The 24,992-nt window shown below is 43.4% G+C and overlaps 1 protein-coding gene across 1 annotated transcript in view; it reads left to right on the forward strand.

Annotated features, from left to right (window-relative positions):
• The window catches only part of LOC124722667, a 625,281-nt gene that overhangs the window by 554,039 nt on the left and 46,250 nt on the right, over positions 1 to 24,992 (forward strand). Inside the window, exon 9 of the mRNA XM_047247812.1 lies at positions 19,794 to 19,874. Coding sequence (XP_047103768.1) covers positions 19,794 to 19,874 — 81 coding nt within the window. The remainder of the gene's footprint in view (positions 1 to 19,793; positions 19,875 to 24,992) is intronic.

Raw genomic sequence — 24,992 nt, forward strand, 5'->3', positions numbered from 1 at the left:
AGACAATATACATCAAAATGTCTTGCCCATGTCTATTTTTCTACGTAGTCTCCATCACATTCTATGGCCGTTCGCCAACGTTGTGGAAGAGCATGTATTCCTGCTGGTAAAAGCGTTTGTGCTGTAGGCGTAGCCATGTTTTCACTGTATGACTGACACTCTCGTCATCTTCTAAGTCTGTTCCCTGTAGAGAATCTTTAAGCGGCCCAAAGAGATGGAAGTCCGAGGGTCTTGACTGTATGGTGCATGAGGCAATGACGTGCAACCGAATTTGGCGATGTGTTCTCGGATTCTCAGATTTGTGTGTGCGCGTGCATTATCGTGTTGGAGTAAGATTTCTGCTGGATTCTTGTCCGATCGAACACGTCGGAAACGGTTCTTGAGTTTATTCAGAGTCTTCAAGTATGCCTATGAATTGATGGTTGATCCTCTTGCCATCCCATCCACGAGAATGACGCCATCACAATCCCAGAGTACTGTCACCATGACCTTCCCGGCAGAGGGGGTTGTCTTGAATTTCTTCTTTTGTTGTGCCACATCATGGACTGCCTTTTTGTTTCCGGTGCAAAGTGGTGCACCCAGATTTCGTCCCCCGTAACGATCCGTGACAGAAAGGCCTCTCTCTCCGTCAGTATCAAAACGTTCCAACAATTCAGATGAAACGGCCTTTCTTTGAATCTTGTGGTCCGCTGTGAACATTCGTGGAACCCATCGTGAGCATCTCTTTGAATATCCGAGAGTCTCGATCATTACAGACGCACTTACAATGCTGACCGACAACTGTAGAGCCAATTGTCGAGTCGTGATGCGCCGGTCGGCACGAATAATGGCATCCGCACGATTCAGCATGCCTGGAGCAGTGGCTGTGACAGGACGTCGCGAGCATGGCTGATCATGGAGCTCTGTTTCTGCATTTCCGGAAGATGTAACTTTCTTTACCCATCGCCCAATTGTATCCTATTAATTGCAGCATCGCCATACACTGCACACCAACGTTTAAGGATGTTCACAACGGTTTCTTTTTCTGCACATAAGAATTCAATAACAGCACGCTGCTTGTAACGTGAGTCGTATGTAGACGTTATTTTGACGCTGTACTACGGCTCTGCCATCTGCCAGATCGGTTCGAAACTTCACCGACGCACAGAAAAAACATCAAATGTGAAGAACCAACAGGGATGATTTTGTATGTATGTTAATGGCTTTAAAAAAATGGGGCATTGTTTATTGAACGACCCTCGTATTTAGTTGAATTTACAGCCTTTACATTTGTGCGATTTATCGTGTAACCGAAATTTAGCGGATTCCTTTTAGTTCTCATGAGGATGACCTCTCATCTTCCATTAACATTATTTAGAGTCAACTGCTGCTTTTTGCACCATACAGATACTTAGTCTAAATCATTTTTCACTTGGTTTTGATCATCTGATGCCTTAACGGGACAGTAAATGATAGCATCACCTGCAAACACTCTAAGAGGGCTGCTCCGAGCGAGATGGCGAAGCAGTTAGCACACTGGACTCGCATTCGGGAGGACGACGGTTCAATCCCGCATCCGGCCATCCTGATTTAGGTTTTCCGTGATTTCCCTGATCGCTTCAGGCAAATGCCGGGATGGTTCCTTTGAAAATTCAAGGTCGACTTCCTTCCCGAAACCGATGAGACCGATGACCTCGCAGTTTGGTCTCCTCCCCCAAATCAACCCAATCCCTAGGGCTGCTCAGGTTGTCTCCTACATCTTTTATGTACATCAGGAACAACAGAGGGCCTATAACACTTCTCTGGGGGACACCAGATATTATTTCTCTTTTACTCGATGACTTTCTGTCAGTTACTACGAAGTGTGACTTTTTGACAGGAAATCACACGACTGAGACGATACTCTATAGGCACGCACTTTGATTCGAGGTTGCTTGTGAGGAACGGTGTCAAAAACCTCCTGGAAATCTAAAATTATAGTATCAATTTGACAGCCCCGATCGATAGCACTCATAATTTCTTGAGAATGAAGAGCTAGTTGTGTTCCACAATAAGGATATTTTATGAATCGGTGTTGGCTGTTTGCCAATAAACCATTTTCCTCGACGTAATTCATAATGTTTGAACACAGTACATGTTCCAAAATCCTACTGCAAATCGACGTTAGTCATATGGGTACACAGTATATGTTCGAAAATCCTACTGCAAATGGACATTAGTCTTATGGGTCTGTAATTCATTGAATTACTCCTGTTTCTTTCTTGGATACTGGTGTGACTTGTGCAACTACCCAGTCTTCTGTACGGATCTTTCGACGAGCGAGTGATTGCATGTAATGGCTAAGTATGGAGCTATCGTGTCAGCATACTCTGAAAGAAACACGACTGGTATACAATCAGGATTGGAGGCCTTACCTTTAGTAGCTGATTTAAGCTGCTTCTTTACACTTAGGATATCTACTTCTTAGTTACTGATGTTGGCAGTTGTTCTTCATTCGAATTCTGGAATTTTCACTCCGCCTTCTTCGGTGAAGTAATTTACGGAAACCATATTTAGTAACTCTGCTTTGGTGGCACTGCCATCAGTAACATTACGAGTACTGTCACGCAGTGAAGTTATTGATTGTGTCTTGCCGCCGGTGTACTTTACATACGACCAGAACCTCTTTGGATTTTCTGTAAAACATCTTGAATTGAAGTTCGCGCTATATTTCGAGCTTCTGTAAGACTTCGCCAATCTTGGGGGTTTTGCGTTCTTTTAAATTTGGTACACTTGATTCGTTGCTTCTGCAACAGTGTTCTAGCTTGTTTTGTGTACCATGGGGGATCAGTACCATCTGTCATTAATTTATTTCGTGTATCTCTCTTTATTATCATCGATACTATTTCTCTGAATTCAAACCACATCTGGTCTCCGCTTACATAGTCAGACTGGAAGGAGTGGAGACTGTCTCTTAGGAAAGCTCAAGCGAATTCTGCTTTTTTAAATAGATGCATCTTGCGTTTATTTGTGGTATATTTGGATGTTATAGCAGTCAGTCTCGCTACAACAACCTTGTGGTCACTAATCCCTGTATACCTCATCTTGCTCCCTATTCGCTCACGATTATGTGTTGCTAAGAGGTCAAGTATGTCTTCGCAACCATTTGCTATTCGAACGGGTCTCTGTAATTGTTGTTCAAAATAATTTTCTGAGAAGCCGTTCATTACGATTTCGTTCTACCACCGGCTTTATACATGTATTTTCGCCAACATTTCTGGGGTAGATGGAAGTCACCACCAACTGTAATTGAATGATGATGCTCCAGTTTTCCTTGAACTGTTCAGCAAGTATATCATCTTTGTCGGGGGTTAATAAGAGAAACCAATTATTAATTGCTTCCGGCTCTCAGGTACAACGCCTACCGATAATAACTCACTGGAACTATCTACTTCAGTTTCACTACAAGATAAACTACTTCTGACGGCAATAAACACTCCACCACTAACTATATTTAATCTATATTTTCTGAACACGGTTATTCCTTTGTAAAAATTTCGCTTGAAATTATTTTCGGCCTTAGCTAGCTTTCCATACCTATAATAATTTGAGCTTCAAAGATTTCTGTTAGCCCTTGGAGCTCTGATTTACAACTACAAAACCAGTTGTTGCTAGGTCTACCTTCGTACTGTGTTTTGCCCGGACCCTTTTAGACTGGCACCCTTTTCTGTACTTTCCCGAGACCGTCTAACCCAAACAGCCGCTCTGTTTCTTCCCCATACCTCCCGCTACCCGTGTAGCCGTTTCCTGTGTGTAGTGTACCTCTATCCTTTTAAGCGGAGCCTGGAAACCAACCGCCCTAAAGGTGCAAGTCGAGGGTTCAGCAGCCTACTCGGTCACAGAACCGTCTGATTCTCTGACTCAGACCCTCTACTCAGTTCTGCACCAAAGGACCACAGTCGGTTCTGTCGACAATGCTACAGATGGTGAGCTCCGCCTTCATGTCGGAATAAAGACTGGCAGTCTTTGCCACTTCAGTAGCCGCCCGAAACCATAGGGAATCCCTTACGACCCAAAGAGACAGACATTATTAGTATCGACGTGAGGCACCACCTGCAGTTGACTGCACCCAGTGCTCTTCATGGTATCCAGAAGCAGCCTTTCCGCATCTGGGATGACTTCTCCCAGTATACACACAGAGTGCACACTGGATTCCTTCCCCTCCTTGGCAGCCATATCCCAATATTACGCATCTGGCTCAGGGACTTTGTCAGCCACAGAGAGCGCCCGAAACCTCTTCGTCAGACGACTCAGGGAGGCCCTCCAAAGCCCCTCCCCCCCCCCCCCCCCCCCCCCCAAGAAAGTCTTTCACTGCCTGTCACACCTTGGAATGACCTTCCCCATTCGATCTTGGGTGAGGGGTGAACGTCAGTGCGGGCAGTACCCGACGCAGCCACAATAGTGTACCGATCAGGGGACACGTGGGGCATGCTGCACGTTCCTTGGATCCCCACGTCCGGCCCTTCACAGTGATGCTCATTGGCAACAGGTGCAAGCTGTGTGGCTAAAGCTAACACTGCCTTGAGCTATGGGCGAAGGATCATCTACTCAGCTCGCATCTGAATAGAGCAGTCACAGCTCCTGTCCATACTAAAGATGGTGGAAATGTACTCTCAAATAGTAACCACACAGATAACTGAAGACAAGTCGCTCCTATTTGAAGCTCGTAAAAATAATTCACAAAAAAATGGTGTACTAGCACTATCTGTTGCAGGAACGTACGGAGCTATCTCTGTGACGGTCTAACTGACTCTGATCTATTCTAACTAAAACAAACAAACAAAGGCCTGTTCAATACGACGAGTACGCTACACGGCTATTAAAACGAAAGAAACTGCTCAGTAAGTACTCAAACACGCAAGAAATTTAAAAATCAAGATAGTAACCACGCAAACAACTGAAAATAAGTCGCTCCTGTTTACAACTCGTAAAAATAATTCACAAACTGACGCTGTAATTGCCTTCGAAGTTTCGACTGTATAGATGATGAATTGCAACGGAGGGATTGGCGTCCTCAGAAATTCATCCCAGATGTGACAGGGTTTCTAAAATCTCCAGTATTGATGTAACTGATTTGATGAGTTTGAGAGAACGTATACATCTGAATGACTAAGTTTTTCAAGAAACACAGAAAACTTTTCGTATCTTGAACGATACACGTCTTTCTTTTTACACCAGTGAACATAAAAATTCATTGAAATTCGTGCACGATGTATACGTAGTACAATTTACACGTTGTATAATGTTCAGCTACTTCAATAGAGCCGGCCAGTGTGGCCGAGCGGGTCTAGGCGCTTCAGTCTGGAACCGCACGACCGCTACGGTCGCAGGTTCGAATCCTTCCTCCGGCATGGATGTGTGTGATGTCCTTAGGTTAGTTAGGTTTAAGTAGTTCTAAGTTCTAGGGGACTGATGACCTCAGAAGTTAAGTCCCATAGTGCTCAGAGCCAGTTGAACCATATTTTTACTTCAATAGAACGATACATTGATACACGCTCCCGGCCCACGCCTCTCCGCACATACCGCTAGGCAGCGACGCTGCGCGTGCCGTCGCGCTGTGCGTTGGGGCGTTTGGGGGGAGGGGCACACAACACGAGCCATGCTTACCCGAACAGGCAGACATGTGAAACCAGCACGGAGAATTTCGTTTCTTACGACTTGAGCTCATACATAGCCCCATCGAAGCTCGCTATTTTTAATGTCCTCTCCAAATGAATGAAGGATATATAGGGCTGTAAATAGCATACAAAAAGTCCTCGTTTGTGGTGCTTCGCTCGTTAGCATGAGGAAGAGGGTTTCCTATCGAAAATTTTCTTTTCTTGCAAAATTATTCTCTGAATACTAATTTAGGGACACATAGTACTTTTATGAGAAACTTGTATGTTTCACTAAAATAGACATGCCGCAAAATTTTTCTGCCCGTAAACTTTTCAAGTTAGATTATCCATCGGTAATGACCTAGCTGTCAAATAGGATGAGAGCAGTACGCGTAATACGCAGCAACTTGGCAACACTGCGATGAATTAGTGTGTTTGTGTGTGTGTGTGTGTGTGTGTGTGTGTGTGTGTGTGTGAGGGAGAGCGCGGCCGTTTTCAGCGGTGTAGGTGCGCTTGGCCCTCTCCCATTTATTGGCTGCTTTTTTTCAGACATCACTGCCTACCCATCGATGACAATGAGAGGTTTCCCGAGGTCCTACTTCTGTCGTGTTTATTTTCGTGAGCCGAAAAAAAAGCCGTTCTACATTCAGTGCTTTTGGATAACCACTTATGCGAGTTAATTAATAAAAAGCCTTTAGGGGCTTCATAGGCTCTTCAACGACCGCTTTGAAATATTATATTTACTCGCGTGGCTGCACCGTTGTGCGTCCGTGTACTCCAACCAACTTTATTAATTTTGCCGCCTCTCCTCGGGATATTGCATAATCAATGGTTAACGATTAATGATACGCCATTAGAATCGGTTTTACGGAGCAAATATCTGTGTCCGGCCGCAGAAATTATGTAAAATGAAACCACGTAATGACTATAAAATTTAAATCGAATCTGAGATGCGTTGCATATGTATGAATTGTTGCTCACTCTGTTAGCAGCTATAACACCCTGCATGGATATCGTGAAAATACGTATATACAGTAGTTTAGTTGAAGCAGTAACAGTTCATCAAATCGTCAGTAAAATCAGGTCTGGCGGCAGTGCGGCAAACAACACCCATTATGCACATTTGGTTGAAGACTTCCATTTAATAGAAAAATCTTTAAATGCGACCCATTGGAAGCAGCGATCCATAGACTGAAAATGATTTAGAACTGCAACATAGAACGTAAAAATGGTACATGAAGCTCGAATCAGTTACATTCTCGTTAGCTCGAATCGTATCTCCTAGCATTCCGATCGAGGTGATGCAGGGGTTTGGGCGCTAGTCTCGCAGTTGGGAGGACACCTATTCGATGCCTCGTCTGGCAGTCTAGATTTATGTTTATTGTGGTTTCCCTAAATCGATGAGCCGGCCGGAGTGGCCGAGCGGTTCTGGGCGCTTCAGTCTGGAACCGCGCGTCCGCTACGGTCGCGGGTTCGAATCCTGCCTCGGGCATGGATGTGTGTGATGTCCTTAGGTTAGTTAGGTTTAAGTAGTTCTATGTCCTAGGGGACCGATGACCTCAGAAGTTAAGTCCCATAGTACTCAGAGCCATTTCACACCATCCACCATTGCACGACGACCACATTTACTGTAAACCGTCAGTTTTGAGTCTGTCTGTGTGAGCTATTGAACTAAAAATGTAGTCAATCATACAAAAACCCCAGACTTGACGCGGCAAGAAAACCGAGAATATTTTATACCAGGACGTCGTCCAGTGAAGTGAATCTCCGTTCTCCAGAAACGATAAAGCTATATTTTTATAGCGCTGTTGTAAACACCACAAGTTTTGAAATCTACTTTCTATAAAACATATGATGCTGTTTATGTTTTTATTTACGCGTGTATGTTCCGCCGTCTATGTTCCAACCTGTCCTGTTTTTATTTCTGTAACAAGACAGCACAGTTTTGAATGATATCGAATATTATTTTAAAGTTAAATATTTCCGTTCCTATTTCTCACCTCCAAGCGTATCATTGACAGACTTTACGGATTGACAATGTATCATCGATGTAGTAACGATGAAGCATAAACTAATGTTTATACCGAGAATTTGGCAAGAGAAATTGTAGTGGTCATGCTGTAATGTTTTAGGAGAGATAAATATTTTTATTGTTGCAGATAGTGGATCTATAAAAAACTAAATTTATTTCGCAGATGCGAATTAAAGTAATGAACGTCATTCGTGTAAATTTCCTAAATTTTTGGTCGCACCGTAACAGTAAAGATATAAATGTGTCCATATTGAAAATACTTGCAATATATCCCCACTTTAGCTACGCTTGCAGATAATTTCTCGAACGAATGAGAAAAAAAATACATTTGTACGAGGAGAGTCTACTTCAGCACGAGCGGCAACTTAACACTCTGGGTGGAATAACGTTTTATGATCTTCCCCAAAGAGAAATACGAGGGTAATCCCAAAAGTAAGGTCTCCTATTTTTTTTTATAAGTACAGAACTCTGTTTGTGTAGCAGTTGGTCACACTGTTATAAAGAGAGTTTCACGCGCTGTGTAAACATGCGCACGCTGCGCTGAGGCGCTCAGTCTTGGTTTGGCAGCCGTTGAGAATGGAGCTCCCGTTGGATGTTACCACTAAGTGCGAATTCCGCGGAGTTATTCGATTTTTGAAAGCAAAGGGCACTGCGCCGATTGAAATCCATTGCCAATTGACGGAAGTGTATGGTGAGTCGTGCATGGATGTCAAAAATGTTCGTAAGTGGTGTAGAGAGTTTGCAGCTGGTCGGACCGAAATTCACGACCAGCAAAGGAGCGGGAGACCGTAAATTTCTGAGGAGACAGTGTTGAAGGTTGGGCAAAGCATGCGTGAAGATCGGCGGATCACCCTGGATGACCTCTGCACGTTGGTTCCTGAGGTTTCCCGAATCACCGAATTTTGACGGAAACATTGAACTACCGGAAGGTGTGCGCAAGATGGGTGCCACGCATGCTGACTGAGGACCACATGCGGCAACGAGTTGATGCTTCAAAAAAAATGTCTCTGAGCACTATTGGACTTAACATTTGAGGTCATAGTCCCCTAGAACTTAGAACTACTTAAACATAACCAACCTAAGGACATCACACACATCCATGCCCGAGGCAGGATTCGAACCTGCGACCGTAACGGTCGCGTGGTTCCAGACTGAAGTGCCAAGAACCGCTCGGCCACACCGGCCGGCTCGCATTTCTTCATCGCTGTGCAGCCGAACAGGACAACTTTCTGGACTCAACTGTCACAGGTGACGAAACCTTGCCATACTACTATACACCTGAGACCAAGCAACAATCACGCCAGTGGCGGCATCCTTCTTCGCCAAAGCCACGGAAATTCAAACAAACACAGTCTGCCGGTAAAGTCATGAAAACCGTTTTTTGGGATCGGAAAGAGGTATTGCTGATCGACTTTATGCCCAGTGGGACCAAAATTAACGCTGACAGGTACTGTGAGACTCTGAAAGAACTCGAACGGGCAATTCAGAACCGGAAAAGAGGAATATCGAGCAAAGGCGTACACATTCTCCATGACAACGCTCGCCCACACATCGCTTGGCAAACCGTTGCTCTCCTACACCAGTTTCAATAGAACATAATCACCCACCCACCCTATAGTCCTGACTTGGCGCCCAGTAACTATCACCTGGTCCCTAAGTTAAAAGAACATTTGGCCGGAAAGCGATTCAGCTCCGACGACGAGGTGAAAGAAGAGAGCATGGCGGCGAGCTGGTATGACGTGGGCATACAAAAACTGCCACAGCGTCTACAAAAATGGATCGACAGAAATGGTGATTATGTCGAAAAATAGCTAAATGTTCAGGCTGCAAACTGATGTAAACCATTGTAGAAATAAACAGGCCTCTGTACTTATAAAAAAATGGTTCAAATGGCTCTGAGCACTATGGGACTTAACTGCTGTGGTCATCAGTCCCCTAGAACTTAGAACTACTTAAACCTAACTAACCTAAGCACATCACACACATCCATACCCGAGGCAGGATTCGAAAAAAAAATGGTTCAAATGGCTCTGAGCACTATGGGACTCAACTGCTGTGGTCATAAGTCCCCTAGAACTTAGAACTACTTAAACCTAACTAACCTAAGGACATCACACACATCCATTCCCGAGGCACGATTCGAACCTGCGACCGTAGCGGTCGTGCGGTTCCAGACTGTAGCGCTTTTAACCGCTCGGCCACTCCGGCCGGCCGCAGGATTCGAACCTGCGACTGTAGCGGTCACGCGGTTCCAGACTGCAGTGCCTAGAACCGCACGGCCACTCCGGCTGGCTACTTATAAAATATAGGAGACCTTATTTTTGGGATTACCCTCGTATCATCATGAGCCAAAACATTATCGCCACTGCCCACCGCCAGATTGGATGCCGCCTGGTGGCGATGCAGACACGTGATGCAGTAGACAAAGTGTATACATGGTGTTCCAGAACTATTGCGACAAACTTCGAGGACTTGTAGAGGTTGTCTTGAGGAAAAAATCGAGGGTGGTAACCATTGTCGGAAACGTCATCTAACGACGCTGCAGACCGATAACGCTATAGGCGTCGGCGCCTGCTACCTGGCCACCCTTTTGACACCGAACGTGACTTTGTATGCAAAAATGGTTCAAATGGCTCTAAGCACTATGGGACTTAACATCTGAGGTCATCAGTCCCCTAGACTTAGAACTACTTAAACCTAACTAACCTAAGGACATCACACACATCCATGCCTGAGGCAGGATTCGAACCTGCGACCGTAGCAGCAGCGCGGTTCCTGACTGAAGCGCCTAGAGCCGCTCGATCACAGCGGCCGGTACTTTGTATGCCAACAGATCGTAGGCGGAACGTCTGGCAATGCTGTTCGTTATTCAATGATCACGACTGATTTCCACGATCGCCAGTGGAAAAGATGGAGCCAACTGCTGCGTAGATAGGCCTTGTCCCCTATTAGCGATGCTCTCTTGTCTCAGTGGATGACAGTTCCGGATACGGGTTTCCATCTCCCGTTTACTTTTCTCGTTGAACGCTCTAAAATCTCCAATGTTTCTCGGTTTACAGGAGAAAAATGAACTGCACATGGAAACCTGTATCTAAAACCGTCATCCACCGAGGTAGCAGAGCATCGCATTCATAGGAGACAAGACCTGTCTACGCAGCAGCTAGTTCCATCACCTCCACTGGCGATTATGGCAATCAGTCGCGATCACTGAATAACGAACAACGTTGCAATACGTTCCCCCTACGGTACTTCAGCACACAGTTTGCTGCCGAAGGGGTGGGCTAGTGGCAGGCGCCGGTGCCTGTAGCTTCGCTGCTCTGTAGCGTCGTTGTATAACGTTTCCGGACGCGGGTTCCTATCCTCGATTTGTTCCTCAAGACACCCTCTACAACCATTCGAAATTCGTCGAAACATTGCTGAATAACCCTGTATACAAGCAGAGATGAATGGAAAATCACACTAGCGCCATTATGGACCGCACATGGGAAAATCCACTGATGTAAACGACTTTGACAAAGGGAATATTGGTATAGCCTGATGCCTGCGACTGAGCACCTCGGCAGTACTTGTGCAACTGGTGTGTGAATCTGTGGGAGGTGGTTGAAGAATGGTGAAACCACGAGTAGGCGACAAGGTGTTGGACGTCCAAGTTCATCACAGAAGTTGGAGATCGGAGGCTTGCCCTCCATGTAAAACAGGACAGGCGGCGATCCGTGGCAGATCTGACGACAGAGTACAACGTAGTGGCAGATACAAATATTACAGAGCATATCGTTCATCGCACATTGTTGAACACGAGACTCTGCAGAAGGAGATCCCTACGTGTTCCCGTGTTGACCAACAACATCGTCAATAACAACTGCAGTGGACACGGGATCAGTGGAAACATGTCGCCTCAATATGCACTGTGCCACGGATGCAAGCCAGCAGGGGCTATGTGGGGGGGGGGGGGGGGGGGGGGACATTCAACTGGGTATCCAGGAGACCTGTGGTATAATAGTGCTTCGTGCTACATTTTTTTAAGTACATGATTGTGAACTCACACTGATGTCTTCCCCTCCAAATTCGCCTGGTCTGAACCAGATGGAACGCATCTGAAACTATATCGTGCGCCAGCTCCACGCCCACTATCCACGGGAATTGCGTGTGCATAGATATCTTGAGCCACATATCTCTGGAAACGTACCAAGGACTTGTCGAATACATGTCTCACTGAATCGCTGCTGTATTGCGTTCCAAAGGTGGACCACCGTGCTATTAAGCAGGTGGTCGCCATGGCTGGCTCATCAGAATTTGTCACTAATATACAGGACAATAAGAACGACCCTAATGCTGATTTTCGTGGGGCACTTCATGTTATGTCTCTCAGTTGCGCCTATTGCCTTTCCATTCATTATAAAAATCTGGTACCCTGTAAGATACAATTTAAACCGTTCCTGAGCAGTGGCAAAGAATCATAAGTGCTTCACTTTTGCAATTAGTATGCCAAATAGATGGCTTTGCTGAAATCTAAATGGGTCAATATAGTAGATTGTTGGTGAGTCATGGACAGTACCATCTCTTAGATCATTCTGAACGGGACAACTCCGGTCTTCATGATTTTGCAAAACTTATTGGTGGGCGTCAAATAGTTCATTCGTCATTAAGCACTCGGTAAAATGTTTATGAAGCACTACGTGTTCCAGTGCCTTCGGATCCTGGAAGAAGATATATTGGTGCACAATCAATAGATCATTTTTTTGTTTCTGTCTTTGGTAAAAATTTTATTAGGCCACTATAAAAAGTAAGTGGGAATGTACATGTCTCAAAGGAATGACTGAAACTGTCCGTTATGGTGGGTAGTTAATGCGCTGATGATACCTTTAATCTGATAATGGTATTAACATCGCACCCTGCCGCAGAATATTTTATATGTAAGAGATAATTTGACTGTGTAATCAGTTACGCGACCAACAAAAAACTTCTCGGCAGTGTTGTCATTGCCTAATATGGTGTATAAATTGTATCTTTCCTTACGTGTGGGTTCAAAATACATGGAGTGCAGAAACAATCAAATGGTTCAAATGGCTCTGAGCAGTATGGGACTTAATATCTATGGTCATCAGTCCCCTAGAACTTAGAACTACTTAAACCTAACTAACCTAAGGACATCACACAACACCCAGTCATCACGAGGCAGACAAAATCCCTGACCCGCCGGGAATCGAACCCGGGAACCCGGGCAGAAACTTCGGATATAAAATCGTAAGATATCTAGGATCAGAACAAGTCAGGGTACATTAAAGGCAGGAGGCGACTACACGGGTAGCGGGGGTTGTATGGCGTGGGCTAGAGGATTAGAGGATTTCGGGGAAACACATAAAGGGCCTGTCTCAAAGGGTGCAGGTCGAACACAGGAAGAAAGCAGATCTATGAACCAACGGTATAAAAGTTGTAAATTGTCGTAGCTGTGTTGGGAAAGCAGCAGAGCTCCAAGCGATGATAGAAACCACTGATGCTCAAATCGTTATTGACACTGAAAGCTTGCTAAAGCCGGAGATAAAAATCAGCCAACATTTTTGCGAAAGACCTGACAGTGTTAAGAAAGGATGGGCTAAATACAGTTGGGGGCGACGTGTTTGTTGCTGTCACAAGTAGTTTATCTTGTAGCGAAATTGAAGTACTCCTGTGAGTTAGTATGGGTAGAGGTCATTGTTGGCAACTGGAATAAAATAATAATCGATCCTTTTACAGACCCACAACTCAAATGATACAATAGGCTGTTTTCCTGTGTTAAAAATGTGGTTCGGATTTTTGCTATTCTGAGTGATTATAACATTTAAATAGTATTTAGATCAATGTTTTCACAACATTTCTGTTATTTTTATGTAATTAAAGCTTAAAAACCATTAAATATCAACACCTGGTCACGTGATCAAAATACTCTGTTATTGGCTGATGTTCTGGTGACGTCACAGGCTAGGAGCAAGACGAAGCTATACACGTGTTACAGGAGCGTTAGCCAAAATTTTGAGTTTTTTACGTACTTTTTCTGCAAACCGTTTAGCTATTTAGTGATGGAAAACACAATTATAACTTTTAAGTAGCAATAGAAATGAATTTTGTGAACAGTGATAGTGGAAGCCCTGCGAAAGTTGATGGGTTTATGCTCCACCCATTTAGAGCGGCGATATGTGCAACGACGGACATTCTTCTCCCTAATCCCTGCAATATCATTAAAATCCCTCAGAAATAAGTAATTGTAGAACTTTTGCAGATGGGTCCGTATATTATAGCTAGATTGTCGACTATCAGTCATGAGCTACGACCCAAAGCACAATAAAATTATTCTAGGCAAAACTTAGGACTGATTCCCTCTCTAGAAGATACTCAACAGAAACTTCTTTCTTTCAGGCGTTCGGTGGCACAACGGATAACACATCTGTCTGCAAATAAACGGTCACATGTTCGAATCTTCTAAGGGTCATATATTTTTAAAGTTCTACACGAAATACGAAAACAGTGTTTCCAAAAACTGATTGTAACAGTTGTTTCGATTGTTGGATGTGTTATATACAGAGCTTCACTTTAATGTTAGTCCGAGAAATGGACAACGGAGGATAAACGCATTTACTTTGCGAACAAACAATTCACCTTTTTGGAAAGCGTTGCTAGTAGTGAAGAAATCACCATACGCTCACAGTAGAACGAGGAGCAGGACGATGAAGTTATATGGAGAGATATGAAGCTTGTACAACATGCAGGTGACACGAACGTAAGGGCTGCGATGTCTGTGAGTGTAAACTAACGTTGGCGTCTGAAGCAGACCTACTTCATCTTTTGTGTAAGATGACGAAATTGCAAACGTTTAAGCAATAAGAGTCCTAGCTGGACGATACGAAGATAAAAACATTGTTTATAATAAAGCAAAAAATGTGTGGTCACATTAACTATAAAATATCTTTTTGAACGTAAAGTGCGCGAACAGAGATTGCAAATGTAAATGGATGTAAACAGCAAGGAAAACACAACAATATTCTGTTTCTGATCGGTGTGGTGAAGTTACGTGATTGTGATTTGGTTTTCATATGAGAGACTGTCAAGTCGGCTTACAAATAAGTTTAAATTTTCTTTCGGCTTAAATTCGAATCAGCGATCTATTATCAACAACTCGCACAATTCGATGGTCTTCCGCTCTAACAACTAAACTACCGAAAAACTGAGGAGTGGTTGGGTAAAATGACAATTTTCACCAGGAGTTTAATTTCGTTGAATGACACTATCCTCCTCTCTCGGAGGTCAACTAAACTACCGAAAAACTGAGGAGTGGTTGGGTAAAATGACAATTTTCACCAGGAGTTTAATTTCGTTGAATGACACTATCCTCCTGTCTCGGAGGTACGTTAATGTTAACTTCACAATGCAACACAGTTTTAATTAAATTAGTGAACTTGTGCGACTATGTGGTGACAGTTTACCCGTACAGTGCATCTTCTCATTCTCTGCAACACTCAAAAACAACTATTCAGGAGGAGTTATTATAGATGTATTTGTACAGTATGGTACTACACATCATTTGTAACCCATTTTCCGAAATGTATACTCCAAAGAAAGACATCACCGTGAATTAGCATTATGACAGTGGGAGCAGCAAGCTAGCCAGTGACATCAAAGGCATCACATGTTTCTAATTGAGCGTTTTAGCGGGCTTTAAAATTATTTGAATTTCATTGCTGTTTTTATAGAATAACACTGAAATTCAACAGGAAAAAAGTATGTTAGGGACCATAAAATGACATAATCAATCATTTGAGAGAATTTCCAGGAAACAGTCAACTGCCCTATTGCTGAAAGGTTCAAAGAAAACTTGAGTCTAATTTCAGACACGTACCCGACTCACACAATTACTGTTGGTGATGACTTCAATGGATCCTCGATATGTTGGGGAAAATATATGTTTGAATCCGGAGGTACACATAAAACATCATTCGCATTCTCTGAAAATAACTTCGAGCAATTCGTTCACGATCCCCCACTCGAATAGTAAACGGTTGTTGAAAGGCACTTGATATCTTAGCAACAAATAATCCTAAGCTAATAGCAAGCATCAAAACGGATAGAGGGATTAGTGCACACACATTTGTCGTAGCGAAACTGATTGCCGTAACCGAAATCCAACAAAAATGAATGAAAATATATCTATTCAAAAAAAGCAGATAAAAATTCGCTTGGCACCTTCCTGAGAAACAGTCTCCACTCCTTCAAAATTAAAAATGGTAAATATACACCAGATGTGGGGTGAATTCAAAGAAATAGTATCGGCAACAATTTAGGGATTTATACCAAATAAATTAACAAACGACGGAGAGCTCCTATGGTACATGAAACAGGTCAGAACACCGTTTCAGAAATAACGAAAAAAGCCTGCCAAATTTCAACGAATGCAAAATCTCCAAGATCCAAGATCTTTTACAGAAGCTCGAAATTTAGCGCGAACTTCAATGCGAAATGCTTATAACAGTTTCCACAATGAAACTCTGTTTTGAAACCTGGAAGAAAATCCAAAGAAATTCTGTTCATGTGTAAAGTACGCTAGCGGCAAGACAATTAGTGCCTTCTCTGTCTGACAGAAATGAAAATACTATCGATGACAGTGCTGCTAAAGCAGAGGTACTAAACACATCCTTCCGAAATTCCATCCCCATAGAAGACGAAGTAAATATTCAACAAATTTCCTTGGAGTAGTGAAGCAACTTAAATCATTTAATAAAAGCAAGTCTTCCGGTCCAGACTGTATACCAATTAGGTTCCTTTGAGAGAATGCTGATAGAATAGCTCCCTGCTTAACCATCATATACAGCCGCTCGTACGATGAAAGATCCGTATCCAATTACTGGAAAGTTGCACAGATCACACCAATATTGAAGAAAGGCAATTTCAAATTGATTCCGTATTTATAGATTTCCAGAAGGCTTTTGGCACCATACCTCACAAGTAGCTTGTAATCAAATTGCGTTCTTATGGAACATCGTCTCAGTTACGCGACTGCAGTCGTGATTTCCTGTCAGAGAGGTCACAGTTCCTAATAATAGACGGAAAGTAGTGGAGTAAAACAGAAGTGATTTCTTGCGTTCACCAAGGTAGTGTTATAGGCCCTCTACTGTTCCCCATCTTTATAAACGATTTGGCATACAATCTGAGCAGTCGTCTTAAGTTGTTTGCAGACGATACTGTCGTTTATTGCCTTGTAAGGTCGTCATAAAATGGAAAGCTATTGCAAAATGGTTTAGATAATATATCAGTATGGTGCGAAAATTGGCAATTGACCCTAAATAATGAAATGTCTGAGGTCAACCTCATGAGTACTAAAAGAAGCCCGTTAACCTTCGGTTACACGATAAACCAGTCAAATATGAAGGGCGTAAATTCAACTAAATACATATGAATTACAGTAACGAACAACGTGAGTTTGAAAGGACACACAGAAAATGTTCTGATGAAGGCGAACCAAAGACTGCGTTTTATTGGAGGAATAGTTACAGGAAGCAACAGATCTACAAAAGAGACTGCTCACAATACGCTTGTCCGTTCTCTTTTTGAGTACAGCTGCGCGGTGTGCGATCCTTACCAGGTAGGATTAACGGAGTAATTCGAGAAACTTCAAAGAAGGGCAGCATATTTTGTATTATCGCGAAACAGGGGAGAGAGTGTCAGGGACATGATGCAGGATTTGGGGTAGACATCTTAAAAACAAAGGCGTTTCTCGTTGCGGCGGGATCTTCTCATGAAATTTCAATCATCAGCTTTCTCCTCCGAATGCGAAGATATTTTGTTGACGCCGATCTATACAGGGAGAAGGGATCATCATAATAAAATAAGGAGAAACAGAGTTCGCACCGAAAGAAATACGTGTCCGTTTTTTCCGCGTGGTGTTTGAGAGTGGAATAATAGAGAATTACTGTGAACGTGGTTCGATGAACCATCTCCCAGGCACTTAAATGTGATCTTCAGAGTACCCATGCAGATGTTCTACACGTTTAAGTTTGTGATTCTGCACTGCCTCACTAACTTGTTTCCGTAAATACACTATGTGATCAAAACTATCCGGACACTTGGCTGAAAATGACGTAAAAGTTCGTGGCGCCCTCCATCGGTAATGCTCGAATTCAGTATGGTGTTGGCCCACCCTTAGCCTTGATGACAGCTTTCACTCTCGCAGACATACGTTCAATTATGTGCCGGAAGGTTTCTTGGGGAATGGCAGCCCATCTTTCACGCAGTACTACACTGAGGAGAGGTATTGATGTCGGTCGGCGAGGCCTGGCACGAAGTCGGCGTTCTAAAACATCCCAAAGGTGTTCTATAGGATTCAGGTCAGGACTCTGTGATGGCCAGTCCATTGCAGGGATGTTATTGTCGTGTAACCACTCCGCCACAGCCGTGTATTATGAACAGGTGCTCGATCATGTTGAAAGACGCAATCGCCATTGCTCTTCAACAGTGGGAAGCAAGAAGATGCTTAAAACATCAATGTAGGCCTATGCTGTGATACTGCCAGGCAAAACAAGGGGTGCAAGCCCCCTCCATGAAAAACATGACCATACCATAACACCATCGCTTCTGAATTTTACTGTTGGTTCTATACACACTGGTAGATGACGTTCACCGCGCATTCGCCATACCCACACCCTGCCATCGGATCGCCACGTTATGTGCCGTGATTCGTCACTCCACACAACGCTTTCGCACTGTTAACTCGTCCAATGTTTACGCTCCTTACACCAAACGACGCTTCGTTTGGCTTTTTCTGGATGATGTGAGGCTTATCAGCAGCCGCTCGACCATGAAATCCAAGTTTTCTCACCTCTCGCATGACTGTTATAGTACATACAGTGGATCCTGATGCAGTTTGGAATTCCTGTGCGATGCTCTGGATAGATGTCTGCCTATTACACATCACGACCCTCTTCAACTGTCGGCAGGTTCGAATCCTGCCTCGGCATGGATGTGTGTGATGTCCTTAACTTAGTTAGGTTTAACTAGTTCTAAGTTCTAGGGGACTGATGACCTCAGATGTTAAGTCCCATAGTGCTCAGAGCCAACCCTTCGAAACCTCCACCAGCAGTTTCCTAAATTTTGTACTGTTTTGTTGTTGTGAACATGAGGCTGTGTTTTGTGCAGAGTTTGTAAATATTACTCATATAACATATTTAAGTTCAGTGTAACATATAACAACTATTTCGAGGATATTGTTAATTCTTCATTACAAGGTTTTATGGTGAGTAAAATTCTGTAAAAACTAGTACATAAGGTGTGGACAATTATGCTATATTTCATTGGTCGTTCACCATTTTGTACCTTGAAACGGAAGGAAGTGTTCTACAACGGAACACGTGAAATGTGTAAATGAATTGAGTTTCTTTAACGACCTAACAATTTTCCGTGTCTTGAAACTGTAAATTTGTGTTAGCTGCCAATAGCTTCTGTTTCCTATATGTTTTTAACCTGTAACTGGTATTTGATAATATTTCTTCTTAAATTGATTTTACTTGCTTCTTAATCTAATTTCACTTACTCGCTATCGGTATGTAGTAGAGAAATAAAGTAACACACAGTCTAATAAAAACAGTGCTGACAATACTTCCTTGGTTGTAACAGTTTTAAATTTGAGTTCAATTTGTTGCTCGGTACATGGTTTTGTAACGTGAACAGTTTTTCACATTTTGTATAATCTTACTTTTCTGAAATAATTTTAATAATTTCAGAAGAAGACTACAGCACACATAAAGTGAGTGTTGCCATTTCAAAATGGATTAAGAAAATATGATAAACTTCTATTACAGATCTGGCTAGGGGCGAAAGTCTTAAAGTGTCCCAACGTACAACACTCTAACAAACTACGTGTAGCATTGAACAAACAGTTGCAATAACGTTGTATTTGCATTAGAGGAAGAACAAATTGCCAATCGAATTAAGTCTTCTTTACCTAACAAAGTTATGGCTGTTTAAACAAGTCCCTCAGAATAATCACCATTCTTCTACTTTATATTGTGCCAGTCATTATGGTTATCATTATTGAACCCTATATGTTTCCGGTCCCATTTACAATTTTCTATCTGCAGTGGTCACTGAAAAGAGAATGGTGACCGTACCTTTTCATGTTTCAGGAGGCCATTCTCGGAGGCCAGAGGATGCTTGCTCTGTGTCTCACTTCAACAAATCGTCTCTTCCGTACGTCACTCTTGTCAGTAAGTATACCGCAGCAGCATCATTTGGTGGATACTTCAGACCTGGGCATTAAATACTTGTATATCAATTTGTCAGACATGTCTTGTTTGCTGCGTTCCATAGTTCTGGATCGGCAGAGGTCTGTTAACGATCAGAGTATTGGGATACTTGCGTTCTGTCCCCTTCCATTACCAACGTTACAGACCCAACAATAGCAAAACTGTGTGCGGAGCTCGAATAAAACAACTTTGTGATTAACAAATTGTAGTGGTGAGGGACACTGTTGCCAGTGTGCAGCCAATAGACCTGTAAAAGTAACGGCTACGTTATTTTGAAAGTCCACCGCTGTCGCATAGGGAAGGGGTACTTCCGGGCGACCATCAGCTTGCTAGCGGGCAGACGTATGTTGAGTAGGCTACCCGTCAGGCGACTATAATGCATGCGTTCTGCGCTTGCGATGGCCCACCAGCACCAAGGAGGCCTTGCTGCAGGTACGCTGTCTGACCGCGTTATCAACTATTTGTCCACCTGCGTTCGTGGATGCCAGGAACAGCCCGTTACGAAGTAATCGCCATTCGTTACCGTCGTTCTAATCACGCCTGTCTTTATACGCACTGTTGGCGGTGTGCTGTGACTGGCTGATGGAGAAAAAATCGTACAGACGTCAGATTTGATCTCGTCATTCTGAAGATAACGTTTCGTATTTTGTGTTTTTTTTTTTTGTTTTTTATATTGTGCGTCCAATGAAAAAAATGTTGTTTCCAGCAGTCAGTGCATCGAACATCCATCAAAAAACTCTTCGTTTTGGGTACGATTTGTTAAAATTCAGTGGCAGAATACAGGATGATGCAGCTAAGACCTCAAATATATTCAGAGGGTGTAAACATATCGGGATGGGGTTCAAACACATCGCACTGTTGTTTTCGCTATGTTATGACGGACAGTGTGGTGAATGTTCTGTCCTGCAAGTAATTTTAAATGTTTTAGATGCAGAATTATGACGCAAATTTGTTTTTTCCATAGGCATTACGTCAGTTTTTTCGTAACCCTGAAAAGGGCCGTCGTTGATGACTTCAGTGAGATAATGTGTGTGGAACTTTATCAAATAGTTATAAGATAACATCACAGCAAACCACTGACCGCTGTCAGGAGAAGTGGTCCCACATCATCTGCCGTACTGTACCAAATGTAAGCTGACGCGCAACTGAGGTATGGGTCGTTTATTTTGCTAGGCACCTGAAACTCAGCATTCTGTGCACTGTTGTTGTAACTATGCAAACTTCCACAATATGGCCGACAGTTGAAAACGGGCTATGGTTTTCCTTTATGGTGAAACCAGCCAAACTGTTATAGCAGCAGTGTAGTTGTATTCTGAAAGGTCTCCTGCTAGTGGCAAGCCCTCACGGTCCTTGGAAACGTTATTAACGAAACAAAATTCAAGAAAACTGGAAATATGAAGAATAAAATGTACCAAGAACAGCAGCTTGTGAAGGAAATGCAGCTAACATTTTAGCAGTGGCGATACACAATCCACATGCCACTAAAAGCGTCTTGAATGTATATGTGGGATCAGCCACAGGAGTGTTCTGCGAAGATTACACTCGAACGCATTTCATCCTTTCCCCATTTCACTCCATCAACTGCTTCATGGCAACGACGTTCCAAATCGGTTAAAGTTATTCCAAAGTTATGCAGTTTATTTACACAAGATCTTGTTTGTGGATGAAACATTATATAGAGCCGCGCGGTATAGGGCGCCTTGCCACGGTTCGCGCGCTACTCCCCCCGTCGGAGGTTCGAGTCCTCGCTCGGGCATGGGTGTGTGTGTTGTCCTTTGCGTAAGTTAGTTTAAGTTAGGTTAAGTAGTGTGTAAGCCTATTGACCGATGACCTCAGCAGTTTGGTCCCATAGGTACTTATCACTTATTTCCATCATTTAGAATACATGAACAAATCAATCTTTGAATATGCACTACTAGCCATTTCCAGACCCACGTTGGATGAGATAAGTGCATAAGTTACAGACTTCGCTATTAGTGTATGGTTTTCAAGAATCGCAGCATTGGTTCCTGTTTTATTGGATGAGGTTGTAAATAGTCGCAAGTTAGTAACATCGCATAACTGATGCTGAGGTGTTAAATACGGACTTGATAGCCATTTTCCGTGTTTTAAAGACAATAAACCAACTTAAAGGAAATTAGTTCAGTCGGCCGCGGCGGCCAAGCGGTTCTAGGCGCTTCAGTCCGGAACCGCGCGACTGCTACGGTCGCAGGTTCGAATCCTGCCTCGGGCATGGATGTGTGTGATGTCCTTAGGTTAGTTAGGTTTAAGTAGTTCTAAGTTCTAGGGGACTGATGATCTCAGATGTTAAGTCCCATAGTGCTCAGAGCCATTTGAACGTACAGTTCGTAACAGATACCCTGTCAGTGTTACTGAAACACATTACACTGGACATGTGGGACCAACGTGGTGAATTTTTTGTCCATTCCACACAGATAATTGTAAGGGGCCATTAAAACGTTTCCGTACGAAGGCATAGCTGTAGCGTATATGCTACGTAGCTCGACTCCGTTGTGGTATGTAAGCCCATTCACTCTGCGATTGTAGATACTAGTTTATCCAACAAAAGCTGCGTTGACGAAACTTCGACTAAATACCTACCACGCAAGGGCTAAGTAACTCCAGTCCACCGCGGCAGCAGCTGAAAGTTGGTTAAACTATCGAGCGTTCGGGATTCTTCCATGACTCGTTTGAAAAAATGTCTAAAATTTCCTTTAAGTTGGTTTATTGTCTTTAAAACACGGAAAATGGCTATCAAGTCCGTATTTAACACCTCAGCATCAGTTATGCAATGTTACTAACTGTCTCTGTGACAAGTTCACACCCGAAAGCAGCCATTTAGTCCTACCCGATATTTTGAACGTCATAAACAGTCACTGACCCATGACTACTTGCGAGTTAACACATTCAGTCGTTCAGTGTGCTTCTTGTAAAGAAGTGCTCGCTATAATGTCTCATAATCTGCACGAAACACGCCACACTGAGTTTTTGGACGACGTGAAATGTTCACACGCGAATATCTTCTATAATAAACCACTCGCAAAGCTCAGACTTTCACAAATTACTCAACACTGGAAACAGATTTCGTCAGTGACACGAGAACCATTCAAACGTGCAAATTTATTCACTTTGGTACAAATTTAATCAGCGCGGTTTCACGTAGGTGTGTAGAGTCGGCTACAGAACGACTATCTGGACTCGTAGGCCTGGGGCATAAAGCCTTACTCAAACGCGTGGTAAATGTTGAATTCCTATTGGCAGCCAGTTAGATCATCACGAGCACTTCTATACTCGCGGAATTTCAAATGTCAGCCAATCGGATTACACAAGTAATTTTGATTAGAAATTCCGTAATTCCGAAACTAAATAAAATTTAATGAAAACAAAATACGATTCCTTTCCACAAAATAAATTTCTAAAAATTTAATACTTAACGCCCCTTCTGGCTGCCTTTTACAAAATCAACCTCACTCGGACATACGTCACAAATTCCCCTCTTGCACAACAATTTTCTCACGCATACAGTTCAAATGGCTCTGAGCACTATGGGACTTAACATCTATGGTCATCAGTCCCCTAGAACTACTTAAACCTAACTAACCTAAGGACAGCACACAACACCCAGCCATCACGAGGCAGAGAAAATCCCTGACCCCGCCGGGAATCGAACCCGGGAACCCGGGCGTGGGAAGCGAGAACGCTACCGCACGACCACGAGATGCGGGCACGCATACAGTTACATAGTTCTATTAAAATATCACATTCTCACTTTATATATGACCTTCATTCAGCCTCTATGTCTCCAAAACTCACACAACCAAAACACGATAAAATAATAATTTTCCAAAGTACTTTTAATTAGGTCTGAAATATATGATAACGAAACCAAAGAAAATTCCAGAAAATTGGATTATACGAACCTATCCTCTTGGTTGTAGTTTCAGTTGATATTATACATGAATACATTACAGTCTCTAACTCCGTTCCACAGTGCCAGCACGGTTATTATGTGTTTTAGGTAAAAACTTAATCTCCGAAAGTACCGAAGTTATTGATTTACAATTTTAACTGCATGGTTGTGTTATCCACAGAATTTGGTATACAAAGTACGAAAAAGATCGATTAATATTTAATAGTACTTCTTCAGACTCATAGAGCGTATGTGTAACGTATTGCACACAGCGTTAAGCAAGTACACGGCTCGCTGGGCTCAGTAGCCAGCGTCAGAACCAAATCTGTTCTCCTCCCGGCTCCAAGGCAAACTACGCTTTCCATGCAAGATGCCTGCCTGCTTAGCTGAGTGGTTACGTGCTTGCCTACCATGCAGCGGGCCCGGGTTTGATTCCCGGCCGGGTTGGAGATTTTCTCCGCTCGTGGACTGGGTGTTGTGATGTCCTCATCATCAATTCATCCTCATCACCGGCACGCGGGTCGCCCAATGTGGCGTCGACTGTAATAAGACTGGTGTTCGGCGGCCGAACATCCCCGGATGGGGCCTCCCGGCCGGCAATGTCATACGATCATTCATTTTCCATGTAAGATGACAATTCGTAGCTGGCCGCTTTGGCCTAGCGGCTCTAGGCACTTCAGTCCGGAACCGCGCTGCCGCTACGGTCGCAGGTTCGAATCCTGCCTCGGGCATGGATGTGTGTGATGTCCTTAGGTTAGTTAGGTTTAAGTAGTTCTAAGTCTAGGGGACTGATGACCATAGATGTTAAGTCCCATAGTGCTCAGAGCCATTTGAACCATTTGACAATTCGTAACAATTTGCTGCGTTACAGTGCGTGCGGCAATGCAGAAACGTGAACGGTGGCGATATTATTACAATTGCGCCCAAACAGGACCAACGTGCTGTTATTCTTTTCTTGGCTACCGAAGGAAAAACACTAGTAGACATGCATCAGAGAATGAGTAATGTGCATCGCCCATCACCGTTGTGGTATGGTGTACCAAGTTCCGGTTCGACACAAGACGCCGGTCGATCTGGGAGGCCAGCCCCATCCATTACGCCAACTCAAGTGGGTGGCACTTGAGCCGAGCACCCCCGCCCCCCTTCCCCCCCCCCCCCCCCACACACAC

This window comes from Schistocerca piceifrons, chromosome X (assembly GCF_021461385.2).
Source record: "Schistocerca piceifrons isolate TAMUIC-IGC-003096 chromosome X, iqSchPice1.1, whole genome shotgun sequence".
Classification (NCBI taxonomy): Eukaryota; Metazoa; Arthropoda; class Insecta; order Orthoptera; family Acrididae; genus Schistocerca; species Schistocerca piceifrons.